At 41.8% G+C, this 20,296-nt stretch overlaps 3 protein-coding genes across 4 annotated transcripts in view; 2 read left to right on the forward strand and 1 right to left on the reverse strand.

Moving 5' to 3' along the window:
• Positions 1-1,269, reverse strand: part of LOC119175717 (disintegrin and metalloproteinase domain-containing protein meltrin) — a 162,229-nt gene extending 160,960 nt beyond the window's left edge. For both annotated transcript variants that reach the window (XM_075881947.1, XM_037426665.2), the window contains exon 1: positions 1,084-1,269. In XM_075881947.1, the coding sequence (XP_075738062.1) occupies positions 1,084-1,183 (100 nt within the window). In that variant the 5' untranslated portion in view covers positions 1,184-1,269. The remainder of the gene's footprint in view (positions 1-1,083) is intronic.
• A 755-nt stretch (positions 1,270-2,024) lies between these two features.
• LOC119175719 (WD repeat-containing protein 91) overlaps positions 2,025-20,296 on the forward strand; it is a 53,607-nt gene continuing 35,335 nt past the window's right edge. The window contains exons 1-6 of the mRNA XM_037426667.2: positions 2,025-2,507; positions 7,887-8,151; positions 9,289-9,411; positions 9,917-9,999; positions 10,819-10,907; positions 18,856-18,989. Of these exons, the coding sequence (XP_037282564.2) occupies positions 2,388-2,507; positions 7,887-8,151; positions 9,289-9,411; positions 9,917-9,999; positions 10,819-10,907; positions 18,856-18,989 (814 nt within the window). The 5' untranslated portion in view covers positions 2,025-2,387. The remainder of the gene's footprint in view (positions 2,508-7,886; positions 8,152-9,288; positions 9,412-9,916; positions 10,000-10,818; positions 10,908-18,855; positions 18,990-20,296) is intronic.
• Positions 2,514-5,026, forward strand: LOC119175718 (propionyl-CoA carboxylase alpha chain, mitochondrial). Its single transcript, XM_037426666.2, has one exon. It carries the CDS (start codon positions 2,813-2,815, stop codon positions 4,949-4,951), a length of 2,139 nt encoding a protein of 712 aa, XP_037282563.2. The 5' UTR covers positions 2,514-2,812; the 3' UTR covers positions 4,952-5,026.

Here is a 20,296-nt window from a genome sequence, read left to right on the forward strand (position 1 = left end):
ACACGGGGCATCGCGAAGTGCAACGGAACGGAGAACAAGGGAACACCTCCCGGAGCATCACCACTCCGCCGCGCATGACAGACGCCCGTGAATGATAGTTGCCATAGGCTTTCCCTTTTTACACCGTTCTGTGCACGCGCAGTGTCCTGGCAAAGAAGACGAGGGAAAGTTATTCGAGCCAGGATACACACCATGTCATCGTGATGGTGGTGAGCATACTGGAGTAAGGCGCGGTTGACACTTAATTTTGTCGAATTATGCGCCCTGGCAAAACGCGCACAAACCACAGATTGTATTCTTATCACGGATCTCGATAAGCTTGCACAAGTGCTGCAGAATAAAGGAAAGTGAAGCCGTTACTAGCAGCGCACGCGTGGCTGTCTGATCGGTTTTGATTTAAGATTTTACGTCAATCAAAACACTGCTACGAAGCCACCAACTAGCAGCAGTACATATATCGGGAAATTCCAAAGTTTATCATGTAACTTCTATGCGAGTACATGCGTCGCACGGCCGATCAGTCATGATGTGAAATTACACTCTGTGAAATAAGGCAATAAAGCAATAGTGCGACGACGAACGTTTCAGACGTATTTTCCATTTTATTTTATTTGTTCCACGGAGTGTGAAACGAGCGCTTCACCTCTCTTGTTAACGTGTCGACGTTCTTACTGAAATGCCGTGAAAAACATTTCGTCAACAATATTGTCATTAAGCTTGTAAATTCGCAGAACCTTAGTTTCGCCAATAAAAACAAAACCATACTAAAACGATTACTAAATGTAGCTGTTCCAAGCGACCAGTGGATAAGGGTTCATCAGAATAGTCAGCAGCTGAGAAGACAGAGCGTTCGTTCTCTGTATTGATTCTACACATTAAGAACGCATTATTTACAAATCATAAGCAAAACAAAACTTTATTTTTTCGCACAGCTATTCTGTGCCACCACCGTTGCAACCCGCGTATGTGTAACAATGACAAGTACTCAGACATTTCAAATGCCCAGACGATCATGCCCATCGGAGCTCCCAACTTTCCACAGTGCGCGAAGATGAGCGAGCGATGAGAAGTTGATAGGCTCACCTTCCGCTTTCTCAGCCAGCACCGCACATAAGGCAAAGTCCAACACCGCCAAAAGCACGACAAAGTTATTGTTCCAGGATGACTTCAACCGTACCCACATCGTGCCTCCCAACAGTCGAGACACCTCACGAAGACACTACCAGCATCCCTGCCATTATTCGGAAAACACACTCGCGTCGCTAACGCCGCCACCAGGCGTGTTCGCGCATCTTGACATCACAGCCGCTTTAAACGTAACTTCCTGCTTAACAGGGTGGCCAGATGGTTGCTCTCAAAGTCACCTAATTGTTGCTATAGAGTGTACTGCTCCTACTAGCATGGGATACACACACAAAAAACACACCAGGTAGCAATTTTTTTTACTTGCGGCTCAATAAATGCATGATTTGTGCGTCAGCGCTACCATATTTTTGTTTTTATTGAACACACACTTTGACGTGATAATCAGATGTTGCGCCTGCTGTTTCAATCACTGGAATAATTGTAAAAATTGTGGAGCGTGTGGCGCCGTGCCCGACCATTTGTGTTTTTTCGTGAAAGCGTTGCATGTTGCATTTTTTTTAGGCGAGTTGTTTTTGCGTACTCATGTTTTTTGTTTACTCAAGTTTATTCGAAAAACAACGTGAATGAGCGTTGCCAACATTCCTCTCGTTGAAGCAGCCATTTGCCGACTGAAGCCCATGAGCTTGCAAGACCACGACCTCCAAAATTCATGGACCAACATTAGAAGGCCTGCTAGTGGCCGAAGTAGCTTACGACGCTGCAGTTCAAGACTAGGCGTACAACCAAAGCATCATTGGTTTTGTGCTTACACAACGGCAACAGTGAAACTAAGAAAAAAAAATTGACATTGGCGCAATTTTCGCGCTTTTCACGTCCTCTGATGAGCAGTTGTAAAACTAAAATTCCGCTCTCGGCCTTATCTCTTCGAGTTCTCTCGTCGTACTCATTATTTTTTTGTACAATAAAACAAAAGTAACAAATAAATTATTTCTTATCAGCGGGACTCGCCTTATCGCAGTGATTACGCCGCGAACGTGTCAATTTTGGAATAGAGGAAAGAGAAGCGCGTAACGTGAGTAGGGAGGAATAGATTTCTCGTGGCAGTGCAAACAAGTACAAATATCGATTGCCTTGTCTGGGGCGTATTGTGTCGGCACGGAAACTCGGTTCGCCTTTCACGAACTCACGTGTCGCTGCATAAGTGTACACTATTCATATGTCGATGCACAGTCAGTACAGGCACTGCACTTCGCGTTGTAACCAGCAGTCGCGCGTCATCCTATGCTTGAGTGCGTACTGCGATGGCGGCGTCGCAATTCGCAGATGACTTAGTCCGGGATTATTTGCGGTATCGTGGTTTTTTTGCATCCCTTAAGGCATTTGACACCGAAATTAAGGCCGACAAAGACAAAGGGTTCCGAGTAAGTAACTGTTCTGAATGCATTAAGTTGTTGTAGGGCGGTCTGTGTTTGCACGGCGACATATCTCCGTGAATTAGCTGTGCCGTCTCGTTGACCACTCGTTGAGAACCCCTGGAAGTGCTACTTCAAACGTTTCACGTTGGTGTTAAATAGCGGGAACATACGGGGGCGTTTTCATGTGTCATGTTCGTGAAGTTGTTGCCACGCTTGCGCGCATGCGCGGTTAGCTAATCCGGTTTGTTGTGGGCTGGCTGCGTGCTCGGCCACGCTCGCGTAGTTTGTCAGCGAAGCTCGTAGACGGCAATATGGCTCCGCGCTGTGTGTCGTCAAATCTGTTCTCGTTGTTTTCGAGACACAGGCTGCGATTTTGCGCGCCCTTGGTGAGAAGTCAGTCATGGACGTCAATTTACACGACGGATCCGATCGACCCGAACGAGGACAAGTTCAAGAAAATCCTCATTGCCAACCGAGGCGAGATAGCCTGCCGAGTAATCCGCACTTGCAAGCTGATGGGCATTAAAACCGTGGCCGTGCATAGCGACGTAGATTCACGTAGCTTGCACGTGAAGCTCGCCGACGAAGCATACTGCATCGGGCCTGCACCAACTAGTCAGAGTTACCTGCGTGTGGACGCCATACTTGATGCTGTCAAAAAGTCCGGAGCCGATGCAGTTCATCCCGGGTATGGTTTCCTGTCTGAAAACATGGACTTTGCCGCAAAGCTCACCGAGGTCGGCGTCACATTCATCGGACCCAAGTCCGAGGCCATTCACATGATGGGTGACAAGATTGAAAGCAAGCGCATTGCAAATGCCGCTAGAGTGAATTGTATCCCAGGGTTTGATGGCGTAGTGAAGACGCCTGAAGAATGCGTGAAAATAGCGCAAAGTATTGGCTACCCAGTCATGATTAAAGCATCAGCTGGCGGAGGAGGCAAAGGCATGCGTATAGCATGGAATGACAAGGAAGCCATGGAAGGATTTCGCTTCTCGTCTGAGGAAGCCAAGTCGAGTTTCGGGGATGACCGACTGCTTGTGGAAAAGTTCATCGACAAGCCGCGCCACATTGAGGTGCAGTTGATGTGCGACAAGCATGGAAACGCCGTGCACCTGAATGAACGCGAGTGTTCCATTCAACGAAGGAACCAGAAGGTTATCGAAGAGTGCCCAAGTACCTTTTTGGACCCCGAGACACGCAAGGCCATGGGTGAGCAAGCGGTGGCACTAGCGCTGGCTGTGGGATACGACTCTGCAGGTACGGTCGAGTTTCTGGTCGACTCGAAGAAGAACTTCTATTTCCTCGAGATGAACACTCGACTTCAGGTGGAGCACCCCATCACTGAGTGTGTGACGGGCGTGGACATTGTGCATCAGATGATCAGGGTTGCCAAGGGCCACCCGCTTCGCATTTCTCAAAAGGACATTCCTCTCCGAGGTTGGGCTTTCGAATGCAGAGTATATGCAGAAGACCCTTTCAAGAATTTTGGTCTGCCATCAATAGGGCGGCTTTACCAATATATCGAGCCGAACTTCATCCCGAATGTGCGCTGTGACAGTGGAATTGTTGAAGGCAGTGAAATAAGCATTTACTATGACCCAATGATCTGCAAATTGGTTACGTATGGGGACACCAGAGAAGCTGCGAGGCTCACAATGCTGAAGGCACTCGATGCTTATGTCATCCGGGGTGTCACTCACAATATAAGCCTGCTCAGGGCAGTTCTTTCAGAGCCTCATTTTATCAAAGGGGATATTGACACTGGGTACCTGCCACGGATATACCCTGATGGTTTTAAGGGCAAAGAGCTCTCTGAGAAAGAGCATGCTCACTTTTCCTGCCTGGCAGCAGCTATATTTTTGCAGGATGAACTGCATGCACGCAAGTTTGTAAATGGCCATAAGGTGGCAACTGAAGAAACATTTGCTCGCTGGAATGTACAAGTGATGGCAGATGGCAAAAAAACCTCAGTCACTCTTGTAAAGGAAGGCAGCAGCGCGTACTCTGTTTGGATTAATGATAGCAAGTACACTGTCATTTTGCCTGATAACCTCTCCTTGCCCCTTGTCAAAGCGGCAGTTTCTGGTGATGAGTACACCTTGCAGCTTCTCCAGCGCGACTACTCGGGTAACTTCAAGATTTCCTTCGAGGGAACATCACTGACTGCTAAAGTGCTTATGCAACAGGCTGCTGATTTCTTGGCCATGATGCCCGAAAAGCCAAAAGCAGATACAAGCAAAATTGTGGAGGCACCCATGCCTGGTGTGGTTAAGCATGTGACAGTCAAAGTAGGTGATATGGTAGCTGAACAACAGGAAGTATGTGTTATTGAAGCAATGAAGATGCAAAACAGCTTGGTGTCTGCTGCCATGGGCAAAATCAAGGGCGTGTTTGTCAAGCCGGGCCAGACTGTTGATGAGGGCCAGTTGCTTGTCGAGCTGGAGTGATGTGCGCTGTGGTGTTTTGCTACTGAGGTCTACATTTTACCTTTTGTAATAAATATACAGATGACAAGAAAAAAATTAGTTTATTGTTTCTTCATGAGTTTCTATAGCAACACATTTATGTTATAATATATGCATAGTTAGTTCTGACCCTGACCCTTTGTAGAAGGTAGTCATATACAAGAAAATGTGATAACTTAGGTCGCATTTCTGATTGTGGCACCTGCGGTATGTATGGTCGATATGTATGAGTAATGCAACGTTGGTATGTTTGTCATGGGCATGCTGATGTAAAAACGTTTCCCGTGCTGCAGAAGAAGTGACCTACTAGAACTGTTGCACTGGTAAAAACACTAGTGCAAGGTGTTGGGCAGTGGTGCTTTTGGGAGGCATAATTTGCAACCACAAGTGTACATTTTATCGGCTGCTGCTGATTGATATGTGGGGTTTAACGTCCCAAAACCAATCGGCTGCTGCTACATAAATGTGGAAAAATGCAATGCATGAGACTTCAAATTGCAACCTGTTGTATGACCAGTTTGCTTAGCTTATGAGGCAGTGCAAAAACTCCAACCAGAAATTGTTTTCAGAAACGTGACGTTTCAAAGCCAGACAAGCCTCATCCTCAGGGGGTGAGAAAGCCAGAGATGTGCGGCGCTTATATACGCTTGTTCGTCTTGCGCGAGAGGCTTGCTGCAACCCACCGCAAACCCTTGCAGTAGAGGGAGGGCAATATCCCAGTGGAGCGGTTGATGTTCCCCGCTGTCTGCCGAATGAACCAGGATTCGAAGAGCAGTCGCTTTCTTACCCCTGAGGAAGAAGCCAGTCGGGCTTCGGAACTTCGGGTATCTGAATACAATTTTTGGTTGGAGTTTTCTAATTGCCTCATTCCTAACCCAACCAGGCAGACTTCTGCTAAATGTTCACATTTGATGCTTAGCTTATTTTTGACAATATTACTTTTCAAGCCATTCTTCAATAGCACAGCTTGGGTACTGTGTGATGTGCTGCTGCATGGTAGGCATTTTATGGTGGTTCCTTGAAACAGGATTGCTTTTGAAGGGGTTGGAACCACTCCTCAGGCATGGGGAAAAAAATTAATCCTGCAAAAAGCAGACGCTTCCATGAACATCTCGGCAAAACCATGAAGTTGTACGTGGCAAAGAAGGTTTCCAAGTGCAGTGTGAAGTTGCCATTTTCTGAGGTGCCTATTTTCATAAGGACCTGTACTTGCTCTCTTCGGAGCTGCCGAAGCCTGCTGTTAGGCGGCACTCGGCAGATAGTGTACTATTGGCCAATAGCCGAAACAGATCGATAGGAGTGTTTGGATCGGCCAGAAGGTGCCGATGCTGTGCTCCATAGTCTGCTAACATTACCAGGTAGCCGCACTAACATGCAGAGGGATTGCACTGGGAGAGGGCGATTGCGTTTCATCATGCAGGCTCAAGGTGACGCATACAGACGTAACTTCTTTCCTTTGTGACATCCCTCCCTGTGTAGTCTCCAATGTGCTCATTGTGACGAGAGAAAGTGCTTAAAGCTTGCAACAAATCCCTGTAACTATGCTCATCCTTAACTGATTTATTTATTTATTTTCATACTCTCAGGGCCCGAAGGCATTACAGAGAGGAGTGGTTGAACAATATGTTATTAATTGAAGCTTTGAAGGCGGCAGGTTCTCTGATAGCAGCGACAAGCAGGAAGGTGGTTCCAGTCACTGCTTGTTTGTGGCAGAAAAGAAGCATAACAAGTGTTAGTGCGGCATAACGGGACTTTTACTTTAAGGTTATGATCTAACCGTGGAGATACCTAGCCCGGGGGAAGAAAAAGATTGTTTTTGAGTGTTGGGTTATCGTAAAAAAATTCATGAAAAAGGTTTAAGCGGAAGTACTGATGGCGTGACTTAAGTGTTCGTAGACCTAAAGTAGCTTTCAGTGCAGATACGCTGGCAAAGCACAAAACAATGGCACGGTTATGAACGCATTCAAGAGCTGCACATAATACGGAGGTAGATGGGTCCCAAATAGAACAATAGTATTCCAGTTTGGATCTAATGAACGTAATGTAAAGTCTTAGTTTTAAGTCTGATTGAGTAGATGAAAAATTAAGGCAAAGAAAATCAAGCGTGCGATTTGTGTTATTAACTACTTCTTCAACGTGCATATTCTACGAAATGTTGTGAGTTTTGCAGCTCTTGATTAGTACATCAATGAAGTTCAGCTGCTGAACTCGTTCAATGATTACTTGGAAAAGTGGTTCAGGACCCGCATCACTCTTTCAATTCTTGTCGGCATGGGACGTATTTTGTAAGGTTTGCTTGGAAAGCTTTAGCACTTCTTGTCATAGGCAGCGATCACTGGCACTGGTGGCACTATGGCAGCGAGCTCCGAAGGGGTATCAAGACTAGTGCGCATCACCAGGAAAGCACCTTCCTTTTCCTTGTTAACAATATATTTGTTGGCAAAATAATTTATTTGAGCAGTTAATTTCATTCACCTAATAGCCTGGTTTGTGCTGTGGCATCTGGCTACAGTGGTATTCATGATATGTGTCTTAAATGATTTTGTATTAGCCTTTTGTTTTATAATCAGCGCATGCAGCAATTGTACATTTAGTGATACAGTAGATTTTTTTTTCTGTTTGTAGTTTTCTACCTATATAGAAAATGCTGATAGGAGCACAATTTTTACATGTTTTAGTTTTTTGTTTTACTAGTCACATGCTCCTAATTGACTCCTACTAGAGTAGGAAAAACTGCTTGCTAAAAAAATGTTAGCGCTACTGAAGTTAAACTGTAAAGCCAGCAGACTGCTTCTTTGTAGCCTTCTATCAAACTACCATTTACTGTTCCTCAATGCTCTTCGAACTTCCTGTACTGTGCCTTAGTGTCCCAGACTTGCTTGGCATTGGCACACATTTTTTTTTTTTCCCTTTTCAGCCTGATCGCGTAGTGGAACATTTGAACACCTGCATAGAATCCATGGACTTGGTAGGTCTGCGAGACACGTGGAGCCACTTGGACAGCCATATTTTTCGACGACTCGAGCAGTCTTTTATTCCCACTGTGCGAAAGTTGGAGATGGCCCTGCTTCGCATGTATGTTGTTACATGTGTTACCAACAGCCGGCAAGACAAGCTTACAGAGTTCTTCGATAAAATGGCACTTGAATTGCATTTCCAGGCTGAATGGAAAGAGTGGTTTGGTGTGTAGCCTCTTTTGCATACTGTCTAGTATTCAAGAATATGTTCTTTTAGATGAGATTTTTTGTTAACATGATTGCAAAAAGCCTGCACTGCATTTGAACAAAAGTGGATGCTAGTATGGGCTACCCACCACACAGTAGTATTGCCTAAGGAGCAATACTGATGTGCCTGGGTGCCTCCATCTGCTCAGTTACAAATTTAGTATTTTGAGTTAATTCCAAAAGTGTTTGCTAGTGTGCAATTTCGCCTTGGCTTTGTAGTAATAATGTCACAGCCATGATTTCTGTGTGCTAAGGGAACACTGCAATCTTAGCTTCTCTGAATTACAGAAGTTATCAAAACTAAATGTTGCCTGCCTCGTGGCACTAGTTGCAATGAGGCTCGCCCTCTCTCTTTTTTCAGGAGGAGCTCTTTTAAACTTATTTGATAAAAAAGTGGCTAGTAGTTCTGTGTCATTAAAGCAAAAAATTGACCCAGGCTGTAATTCATGGTTGTTTTTTAATTCAGTGTTGGAGCTTTGCCAAAAAAAAAAATCAAGCATTTGTTTGAAGAAATGCTGTTGCCTTGAATGAATCTTTTCTGAATAGGCTGTATCAATCAGTTTGGTGGAACATTCATACTTCCTCGTGCCAAAGCTTGAAATCTACCATTTAGCATGTCATGATTCAACATTTTGCCCGTCATGTCAATGCATAAAATGCTGGAGATTGCTTTAGTAGAGTTTCTCGCAAAAATGTTCTATGGAGCGGTTGCCTGAATAACTTTCTTAGTTTATCGCTCGGCATATTTATCAGAGTGTACGTTAGGAGCGCGGCTTGATGGCAAAATTTTCCAACTACTATAATGTGGCAAGTTACGGTAATAAGACAGAGGGCTATGAAATGGTTATGTTACTTTAAAAGAGCAGCTCGAGATGTAGACACAGAAAACTGTAGGTGTATGTAAAGTGACTGGCAATCATTGTTAGCACGACACGGTGGGTAACCACGCTTGAACTTTGCAACGTATTTCAGTGTGGAGCACAACTGAAGAGTAAAATCTTGGGGTATGGCATATCACAGCCAAAACTATCCTTGCTGTTCTTGAATGTTGTAGCCATTGCCTTCTCCCTCCCCCCATTTTTTTTCGTTTTGCAGCACTCCCATTTCTGAAGTGTGTGGAAGACAACCCGAATTTCCAAGTCTACTTCACTCGCCAGTGGCAAGAGATGATGATAATCTCCTTAAGGAACTTCCTGAGTGTTGTGTATCAGAGCATGGGTTAGTGTACTGGTTGTGGTCTGTAAAGTCGGCTCACACAATTTTCCTGCTATTTATGATATGTCTAAGAAAGATGTAGAGTTTTTATTGACTTTGTATTGTCACTTGCTATATCATGGAAATGGATGCATCTGGCCTGTCTGATCACTATATGAGGCCCTTATACATTACATTGCGTGGCTTCTTGCATAAAGCCTCGCTCAATTGAGGGGCACACTGTCTGCTGGCCTAAGCAGTTGACATTCATTGGTCAGTAGGCTCAGTCAAGCGGGTAAGTTCAGCATAATGCAAATGAAAATTCACTTACAAGACCTGGACAAAAGGTTGTACCATCTATGTCTTGTCTGCGTTCTGCCCACATCCTTCATGAGCATTCTAATATTTATTGGAATTTATGGAAAGTTATACTATCCCCAAAATTTTCACTTACACTGAACGATAACAGCACCTGACACTTTTTTACAGAAGCTCATTAATTTTTTTCTTTTTTTATGTATATGCTCAGCACTGCCAACACTCCTGAGCTATGATGAAGACATGAACAGGATGCAGTTCTTGCAAGAAGAAAATGAATCTCTAAAGCATCAGGTCAGCATTTATTTGGTTTATTCTGTTCAGCTGCGTGCTAGGACACAGGGAGGCAGAGTTGAATCGGTAGATCACTCTTCTAGAGATTAGTAAATAGTACGTTTAAATTTCCCTAACAGACTAGTTCGTGTGACATGACCTTGCTCTTTGCTGTTTTGTCAATCTGCCACAGCTGAAAGTATTTGTAAATAGGAGGCCCCACTCCAACTTTTTAATTTTTTTTCCCTTTTAATGTCTTTCAGAAGGTCTGTTGTTGCTAAAATACAGTGTAAACTTGAATTAACAGGGTGATGACCACATGCGAATTATTTTATCAAATCCGCTTGTAAAAATGTTGGTTTCAGTGACACCTCTTGTTTTAGAATTTTTCACCTCTTCAAGTTTCCATCTTCCTCTAAACTTATGCTTGTTTTATTAATGCATTAACCTAATTTTTGTAATTGTTGGAATGTAAGGTAGTTGTAAATTACCTTGGTCATGATAGCTTTTACTTGTCTAGCAAAATTTGTCACAAAAAGCACTTCACGATGTGCCACTTAATATAGGTGAATGCAAGATACAGTAGCCATTGGTTCTGCTGGTGTTTTTGCAGTGCTTGTTTTAATACTTATTCATTTCATCATTTTGTGCATTATAAAGATGAAACATTTATTTGTAGGGGTTACCTCCAATTTGAAAGCTTTTTTTTTCTGAAAATGGTTCATCTATTACATTCAATGACAGTAAAAATGAAGTATGTCAGCATGGCAGTGTTTCAATCATATTTCCTTGTTTCGATCTACAGTTGTTAAAATTATTACACCTCATTTTTTAATGCAGCTGGCAGCTGGCAGGTCTGAAGTGTGTGAGACAGCAGATGTTCTTGTTGCTCCTGAAGAGCCCATGGACGACTTCTATGTAATCGCACAGTAAGTCCACTTGTAATCACGCGTTATCAGCTGTGTGATGTCTATATGGCTTGAAATAAAATGTGAAACAATTTAAATGAGCTGAAGTCACGAGTGAAGGTTGAGCTATAGGTAGCTTATGTAGCATAGTTCAATGTGGTTTAAATGTGAAACCTGTTAGCTTTCATTTCAGTACCCATTCCAAAATACGAGCAGTTGAAGTATTGTCAGTAAAGAAAAAATATATATATTGAAAATTTGTCTTCCTTTGCTTCTCGGGTCCAGTTCATCGATGATAATAATGCTAACGGAATGTGCATAAACGGTTTGACATCCACTCGGCATGAAATTTTTATGGTATTCAAAAGGGATTTGATTCATATTGTATCATTAAGTTTCGGAACAACTTTGGTATTGTCTGGTCGGGCTTTTTTGCTCAACGTTATCATTAATTACAAGGTAGCGATGGGGAGACAGATGAGTGGTCGCATACACCGATCTGTAGTCTTTTTTTTTTGTTCGGCCCTCTGCACTTTCCTGCACCATGAATAGTCATGATGCAATGGTATTGAGCTGAGAGTAACATTTTAGCAGAAGCTGCAAATAGGTATGTAATGATGCTATTAATTTAATAACCTTGCCTAAATATTTAAAATATAAAAACAAGTAATGTAGAAAAGGCTGCCTAGGTAGTGCAATAAATATAATTCAGCATGAAGCCTGAATTGCTTGTGTAATGGATAAACTTCTTACTTAATTTTTTTCATGTATGCACATTAACTTGAAGAATTAGGTTGATTTTATTTACCATAAACTGCTGAACCTGAAAGTTTGGGGCATTTGCTGAAAGGTATGTTGTGTAATTAAAAGTTACTTTTGAACTTGTTTATTGATATGATGGTCTTGTGGGCTGTAATTTAAAATTGCACTTTTTAAACATTAGAAATTAAAACATCCTGCACTTCTTTCTTCACATAATCTGATGGCTGACAATATGAAAACCTTTCATTGTAGTGGGTGATTTGTCGGATCATTTCGGTGCTTGTCTGCTGTGAATACACAGATGATGCGCAGCAGATTTTAAAAAGAATGGTCCTTTATGTAGATAAATATTTATGTATGGCTTGTGCTTAGCCAGTTTTCTAATTGATTTGATTGATATGTGGGGTTTAACGTCCCAAAACCACCATATGATTATGAGAAACGCCGTAGTGGAGGGCTCCGGAAATTTCGACCACCTGGGGTTCTTTAACGTGCACCCAAATCTGAGCACACGGGCCTACAACATTTCCGCCTCCATGGGAAATGCAACCGCAGCAGCCGGGATTCCCATTTTCTATCTTTTTTTGTTATTTGTTCGAAGGACATTAAAGGCAAATACTGAGTCGACGTTGTCTGTTGAAATAGCAGTCTAGAAATGTCGTAGTGCTACTTCTGGGCCAAGAAAGTACTTATTTTAATATAAAATCATGTTCTATGGTCCGCATCGTGTTAGCGCACTTCAAATCACCCGCCTGAAAACGACCTTTCTCATGTCGCTGTTACCGTGCCCAATGTTGCCCATCTTTACTGCATGGCTGCCGACACTAGTAGCAGCAGAGGGAAAGCAACATCCACTACTGAACAATTTTCGGCATGCTTTGTTCAACGGGGCCCCACTAGATGGCACCACCTGTCAAGCATAACCAGGCGAAAACAGAATTTTTGAACCACTCACGCCATTCCCCATAGTAATGCCAGGCGCATATTTTTTTTCTATAAACCAAACAGAAATGAACAAGCAGCATTTTATGATGTCTCTTAATGCACGAAAGGTTCTTTTTTTTTATTGCAGCTAGGTTTATTCGTCATCATCATCATCAGCCTGACTACGTCCACTGCAGGACAAAGGCCTCTCCCATCTTCCGCCAGTCATCTCGATCCTGTGCTTTCTGCTGCCACTTTACACCGGAAAACTTCTTAATCTCATCTTCCCACCTAGCTTTCTGTGTCCCCCTAATTCACTTGCCTTCTCTCGGAATCCAGTCAGTTCCCCTAATGACCAGTGGTTATCCTGCCTACGTGCTACATGCCTGGCCCATGTCCATTTCCTTTTATTGATTTCAACTAGGATATCATTGATGCCGGCTTGTTCCCTAATTCATTCTGCTCTCTTCTTGTCTCTTAAGGTTACACCTACCATTTTTCTTTCCATTGCTCGCTGCGTGGTCCTCAATTTAAGCTGAACCCTCTTTGTAAGTCTCCAGGTTTCTGCTCCGTAGCTAAGTACTGGTAAGATGCAGCTGTTATATACCTTCCTCTTGAGGGATAGTGGCAATCTACCTGTCATGATTCGAGAGTGCTTGCCAAATGTGCTCCACCCCATTCTTATTCTTCTAGTTACTTCAATCTCGTGTTTCAGCTCTGCCGTTATTGCCTGTCCCAAGTAGACAGTCTTTTACAACTTGAAGTGCACCATTACCTATCTTGAAGCGCTGCTCTCTTCCGAGGTTGTTGTACATTACTATTGTTTTCTGCAGATTAATTTTAAGACCTACCTTTCTGCTTTCCTTGCCTAACTCCATAATCATGAGTTGCGATTCATCGCCTGAGTTACTCAGCAATGCAATGTCATCCGTGAAGTGCAGGTTACTTAGGTACTCTCCATTGACTCTTATGCCTAACTGTTCCCATTCTAGGCCTTTGAAAACTTCCTGTAAGCTTGTGATAAATAGCATTGCAGACATTGTATCTCCTTGCCTTACACCCTTGTGGATTGGTATTCTGTTGCTTTCTTTTTGGAACACTATGGTAGCAGTTGATCCCCTGTAGATCTCTTCCAGGATGTTTATATATGCTTCGTCGACGCCCTGATTCTGTAGTGTCTGCATGACTGCCGATATTTCTACTGAATCAAGCGCGTTCCCGTAATTTATGAAGGCTATGTAGAGTGGTTGGCTGTATTACTAGCAATTACTAGTCTACTATTACTAGTATTACTAGTCGGACGCTCTCACATCAACCAGATCATTTAAAAAATGTTCCACTCATGGCGCACGTCGTGTGATACATTTACCTTAATTTCTCGGTAAGTAGGGCACTGCTGTTGATAATATTGCCGTTTTAGGTGTTGTAATACATTGAGCTATCGCTCTGACATTGCCCTTAGTGTCCTTTTAAATGGCACTACCCGCAGGGGCGTCTGCGTAAGCAGGTGTTTGGTGTGTAGTGACACTATGGACCCGAGCTATTGAGGGGGGGGGGGGGTCTTACCAGAGAAGGATTGGCCACACTGGTGCAGTATCAGGCCACTACCTCCCACATGCATGTACAACAACCTCGGAAGAGAGCCTCGGAACAACCTCGGAAGAGACCATCGTGTTGTACACTTCACCTGTGCACTGATTCAACCACACTGCAGCGTCCTATGTATGTAATAAAGTTATATAAGATTATGCGAAAGCTGATTATGCATGCATATGTACCGAGTTAGAAATTTTCACTGAAAAATACATTTCATCTGCTGCTGATAACACTGTAGAGAACTGGGTATCGTTTAAAAATAAGTTTAATTCACTTATAGATTGATATGCTCTTTTGCGAACTGTTCGAGTGGCATTCCGCTTTCCAATATGGTTCACCTCAGCACTTCTCCGCTTACGAAATAAAAAAAAACGACTTTACCGCAGCGTTTCATCATCTGATACTACGGAGAGATTGGCGGCTTATCACAGTGCAACATTAGAATATAAAAAAAGCTTATGGAATTGCTAAACATAGTTTTTAGCGATATATATCGAGATAGGTAATAGTGCACTTCGAGATAGGTAATAGTGCACTTGAAGTTGTAAAAGACTATGTCTACTTGGGGCAGGTAATAACCGCGGAGCCGAACCACGAAATTGAAGTAACTAGAAGAATAAGAATGGGGTGGAGCACATTTGGCAAGCACTCTCAAATTATGACAGGTAGATTGCCACTATCCCTCAAGAGGAAGGATATAATAGCTGTATCTTGCCGGTTCTTAGCTACGGAGCAGAAACTTGGAGACTTACAAAGAGGGTTCAGCTTAAATTGAGGGCGACGCAGCGAGCAATGGAAAGAAAAATGGTAGGTGTAACCTTAAGAGACAAGAAGAGAACAGAGTGGATTAAGGAACAAACTTTTAAGGATATAATAGTTGAAATCAAAAAGAGAAAATGGACATGGGCCGGGCATGTAGCGCGTATACAGGATAACCGCTGGTCATTAAGGGTAACTAACTGGTTTCCCAGAGAAGGGAAGCGGGTTAGGGGGAGACAGAAGGTTAGGTGGGCAGATGAGATTAAGAAGTTTGCGGGTATAAATTGGCAGCAGTAAGCACAGGACCGGGTTAACTGGCGGATTATGGGAGAGGCCTTTGTCCTACAGTGGTCGTAGTCAGGCTGATGATGATGATGATGACATATTTCTTAACAATGTCTAAAGCCTTGACTGAGCTAGCTTGTCTGCACTAAGTCAAAATTACCATGCAATTCTTCAGGAACTGCACAAGTTGTGTATATTTGTAGTATTCTTGCTCTTTGCATTTTAAAGTGGAATTTTTTTTTATCTGTGCAGCTTCCTGTGCAATAAATAATTAATGTGTTACAACCACTACTAGTTAGTGTAAGGTTTTATTAAATTTTGGATTATTTGAGCATCTTTATTCTTGCAGTGTACAACATACCATTTTAATCATGAGTGCTAGGGGTGTACTGTTCTGTTGTCCGCGTTTGCTGAAGCACATCACCTTATTCAGTTATTCACCTTATTCAGTAAATAGATTGAGATTTGCGGCCCGTTCCATGTTACAGATCCATTGTATGTTGCAACAAAAACTTGAGGCTTAATTATGTTGCCTAACACAATCCTGTGCGAACAGCGAAATTTTGGGTGCAAAGTGAATTCAAATACTGAAGTGTGAGTGTGAATCTAATAAAATTTTTAAAAATATTTTTTGAATATTTCTAAAAAATATATTTTTTAATGCTTTGAAGCCAAATTGCTGAAAAAAAAAGAAACTGGAGAGGATTATTAAGCATATTCTTATGAGCAACATGAAAGTGTTTCTTTTGGCTAGGCTTATGAAGTGCTGGCCAAGTGGTATTTTATAGCAGTCTTATCCAGAATGAGACAGTGCAGAGGCGGAATTGTGTTTATTTACACAACTTACTGTAACAAAAGCGTTGCCGCTACACTTTACACTCGAAAGTCAAGGATGGTATTTCCTCAGCCTCTCCTTCTTGACAGAATATAAGTATAAGCTCGTGATACATAGTGAAACTTGTGGTGCACAAAACAGACGCGGGCATAGAAAGAGATGACGAGACAATGCACATCAGCCTGCCATCTCTTTCCTTGTCCATGTCTTTCGGGCACCACGAGTTTCATGACCTCTCCTCTTCTTTCTATTTCTGTGAAAGCCAAACTGATGTGGCGGACAAGATCGTGCTTTCTTCGTGTCTGCAGTTCTAAATCTGCCCCGTAGATATCAATATATATAAGAACATCTGAAATTTTGGGTGCTAAAAATTTTCGGTAGTGATATTCAGACTTCTCTTTTAAATTTTAGGTCGAAAACAGCATTAATTGAGCCCCCACATCTATCATCTTCATGTTGGAACGAGTGTTTCCTTGAGTCAATAAATTTGCAATCGTAGTTGAGCTTCAAATGCAGCTTTGCTGGAGTACAACAAAGAGTCAGGGTGAAGCATAATGAAAATCTGAAGGGGCCATTGTCAGTCTGATGTTGACTGTGTTTGTCTTCAGAATGTTCGAATAGGGAAATTCTGTTGCTAATTAAATTGAAGAGCATTTGAACATTTGAAAATTTGAATATTCGCACATCCCTAGTTTTCAGTTCTGATTGTGTGCCTTTAGAGAAGGCTTTCACGCCTTCGTAGCATCGTCTACTATACAGGGGGCCCCAACTAACTCTATTTAAAGTTTAAACTATGCCGACTCACTTTATGACTTGACCAAATGCATGTTGCATCACACAATTTTTTTGTTCTGCTTAATTGCCTAATTAGGCAAGATTAACTTTTTAAGCAACAAACCTGGGCAATAAGTTTCAGCGGAAATTTGTAGATTGGTTTGCAAAACGCTCCTTCAGAGAGTTTCCACCTTTCAAGTTTAAAGCAATAGTGTTTTTCTGTTTACTGCAGGTGCCTTTGAAATACTAAAAAAATTGCACTTGACATACCCACTTGGACGTGGTAATTGCAGTGCGTGTGTAAACAATATGCTTCCTTTTCACTAGTTCATGACAGTGATAAGCAGAAGCAGTGGTTGTTGCTTGTCCTGCCTTAAGCAGGGGCTTTGTTATCTCACAGCCATTAACCTCTCTACTGTCCTGTCATCTTTTAAGCCATAGTCCATGTGGCTGAATGCTATGGTTGTTTCCAGGTAAAATGGAATGTTAGGCACCCTGCAATTGTAGTGGACAAAAGGGCAGGTCACTTGATATATATATATATTTTGTTCGTTGCACAGGGATCTCGAGAAAGCGGGAAAACACCGATACTTAGTAGGCAGAAAGTTAGAAACTTCCTAATAAGGTGTTTTGCAAACCAATCTAGAACTTCTTCATTCGAGTATTTTGCCCAGCTTCTTTGCTCTAGAAGTAAGTTAATCTTATTTAATTGAGCAATTTAGCTGTACACAAATGCTGCATGACTTACTCCATTCAATTCTTAGTTCAATACATTTGATTGAGTTGTCAGAGTACAGTCATATTTTTGAAATCTGTCTATAGATAACTGTGGCATCCTATATGAAACTCAATATGAAATTGAGTATATAGTTAATAGCACGTAGAACATCCTATTTACTTTTTGAAAAGCCACTCAAATATCTAGCGCTACTGTTAGTCGAAATTGTGTCAATATTTTATTGTCCACCGAGTAAGCAGTTTAAATCTAATGTGTAAGGCGTTTTTAAGTTATCAGACACTTTTTCTTTTTATTTATAAAACACCAGTGATATAGCCATGCTGAAGCAATACTTTATGAATTGTGCTGGTGATGCTATATCACTGAGCTTATATATTTGCAATAATTTTCCACGACTGATGAGTAAGAAAACTGTTTGCATTTGTGTAAATTCTTCCTGGTTTGTCTGGCTAAGGCTAGAACATTTGTTGATTACATATTTTATTTTTTAGAAATTTTTCTATTTCAATGCATAACATTGAACATGGGCACAGATATCGAAGAGAGAGCGACAGAGTAATTCTAGTGAGCTTTGTTTATTATAGTAGTATAGTTAGCTGTGAGCTAAATATGATTAGTCACATAGTGTCAACTCTAAAACACACATTTTAGCCCAAATTTAATTTTGTGAGGGCTGCGACTGACAGTAATTGCTATTTAAGTATGTGCTGTGCTACTCAGTGAAATGGGTCTTCTTTTTTGAAATGCTTCAATACCACACCACACGCATCTGGATGTATTGTTTTGCACACTGATACCTAGTGGCACAGCAAAAGTGTTTCTGTTGAATTATGCCCACAATACCTTCACTCATGCTATCAAAAGCTGCAGCTGAGGCACACATGAAAAAATGAATTATGCATGGTGACCATGACGTATTTTCAGCTTTCGTAATTATTTCCAGTTTTTAGCCTACAAAAGCATGCCTTCAGTAGTTAGTGCTTAATACCAAGATATTACTTTTTAAAAGTGGCAGTTATTTATGTGACCCCTTGTGGTTGCCTCATTGCTGTCTGGTTCAACTGCCACATTATAAAAAAATCAAATACAAAATTTCTAATACAGTGAATGCTCTCAAATCGCTCTAGGCTGTAGGTGGGTTAGCATGCAATGCATAATTCAGTCTTGAAATTTTGGTGTCATCACCCCGTTAAGCACTTGTAGACATCCTTGCTTGACGAGGCAGAAGGTCACTTGTTTCTCTCATTGTTTTACGATGAATTTGTAGTTACTTTTGATGCTCTGATGTTTTTCAGGGAGGCTCCAGCTGCTGAAGGTGGTAGGAGAATATTACCAGCTCTGATGCGGACATTTGGCAACATTCAAACTTCACCTGTGACTGGCCGTAAACTGCAAGCCGACCAAAAGAAACACACATCAGAAGAGCAAAGTTAGTGATGCTTTTGCAGAGATTGTGCTGGTGTCTACTGAGTTGTTTTATAGATATTTCAAGTAACACTTTGCTGTAACTGCTGTGAGATCTTGGTAGTGCATGTTATCTTTGCTTGTTATGGCGTCTCTGAACTCTTCGTCACACTGGAGTAGTGGCATGTAGCGGAGTATATTTGTTTCCTAATCTTATTGTGTCTGGCTCCGCGCAAGTAGCATGTGAAAACAGCAGTGCGGTTTCTGTGATTATACTGTATGCTTTCCATGAACAGTTTTTGTATATGACCTGTACTTTTTTATATTTATGACAATGCATTGTGATGTCTTCTGTGGTGTCATTATGTGTTCTATTTATGGTTATTACTGCGTGACTATCTCATGTTGAGTATGTTTAATTTGTGTAAGTAACCTGGCCATTTGATGCATTGTATCGCAAGTCTTCGAATTCCTGATTGTTTCATGTGATAAGAATATCAATCAAAGAGGCCATGAAACCGATTTATTATAATTTGTGCTTTTGTCAATTAATTTTTGTGAATTGAGAGACAAGCTCGTGAAATTTTGGTGCATTTGGTTGAGAACTTAACTGAAAATGGAATGTTTTTACAAACACATGAGCGGCTTGAGAATTGAGCGACACTGGTGCACTCATTAGCCGTAATGCTACAAGCCGCTTGCTGTGCTAGCGTCTTCGATCCGGTGAATAATCCGATGAATCCGATGAATTTTGTTCCATGCTGAGCATCGCGTGCAATAGAGCTGTCTCGTATTTGTTCAGCTTGGCTGTGAAATTGAATGATTTGCAACAGCTGAAATTTTGATAGGGTACAACCTCTTTGCATCATGCAGCATATAATGTCGCACACCATGGCAAAATGGTGGTCGCCGGCAGGGGGCAGGGTTTACAGTTGGTGACTTCTAGGGATTATTTCGCATTGAAATATTTTTTAACAGTCGGTTTTTATGTATGTATAGGTGCAATAGACCACTCTGTTTTTCACTTAAAACTACAGATTAATAAGTGATCGTATGGCCATTTTAGACTATTACCTTTTGCAATTATTTCTTGCCTTTTTTCAAGGCTCTGACGATTACAGTTTCATTAACAAAAAGCAGACCTTTTTAGCTTATTTTAAATGAAAAGGATGTCTAGGAAGTTCTTTTTTGGAAGCTGATACTTATTGCTGTTGAGTCTGGATTGCTAATTTATTTTCTGAGACACTTTTTGCTTCATGCTACTAGTTTCCTTGTATTTGTGTTGATTTGGGAACTGGTGTTTTATTGGATTGTATAGTGCTAACTTAGTGA

The sequence above is a fragment of the Rhipicephalus microplus genome, chromosome X, assembly GCF_043290135.1.
Source record: "Rhipicephalus microplus isolate Deutch F79 chromosome X, USDA_Rmic, whole genome shotgun sequence".
Lineage (NCBI taxonomy): Eukaryota > Metazoa > Arthropoda > Arachnida > Ixodida > Ixodidae > Rhipicephalus > Rhipicephalus microplus.

Coding starts and splice junctions, on each gene's coding strand:
- LOC119175718 (XM_037426666.2), top strand. CDS start 2,813: ATGGCTCCGCGCTGTGTGTCGTCAAATCTGTTCTCGTTGTTTTCGAGA.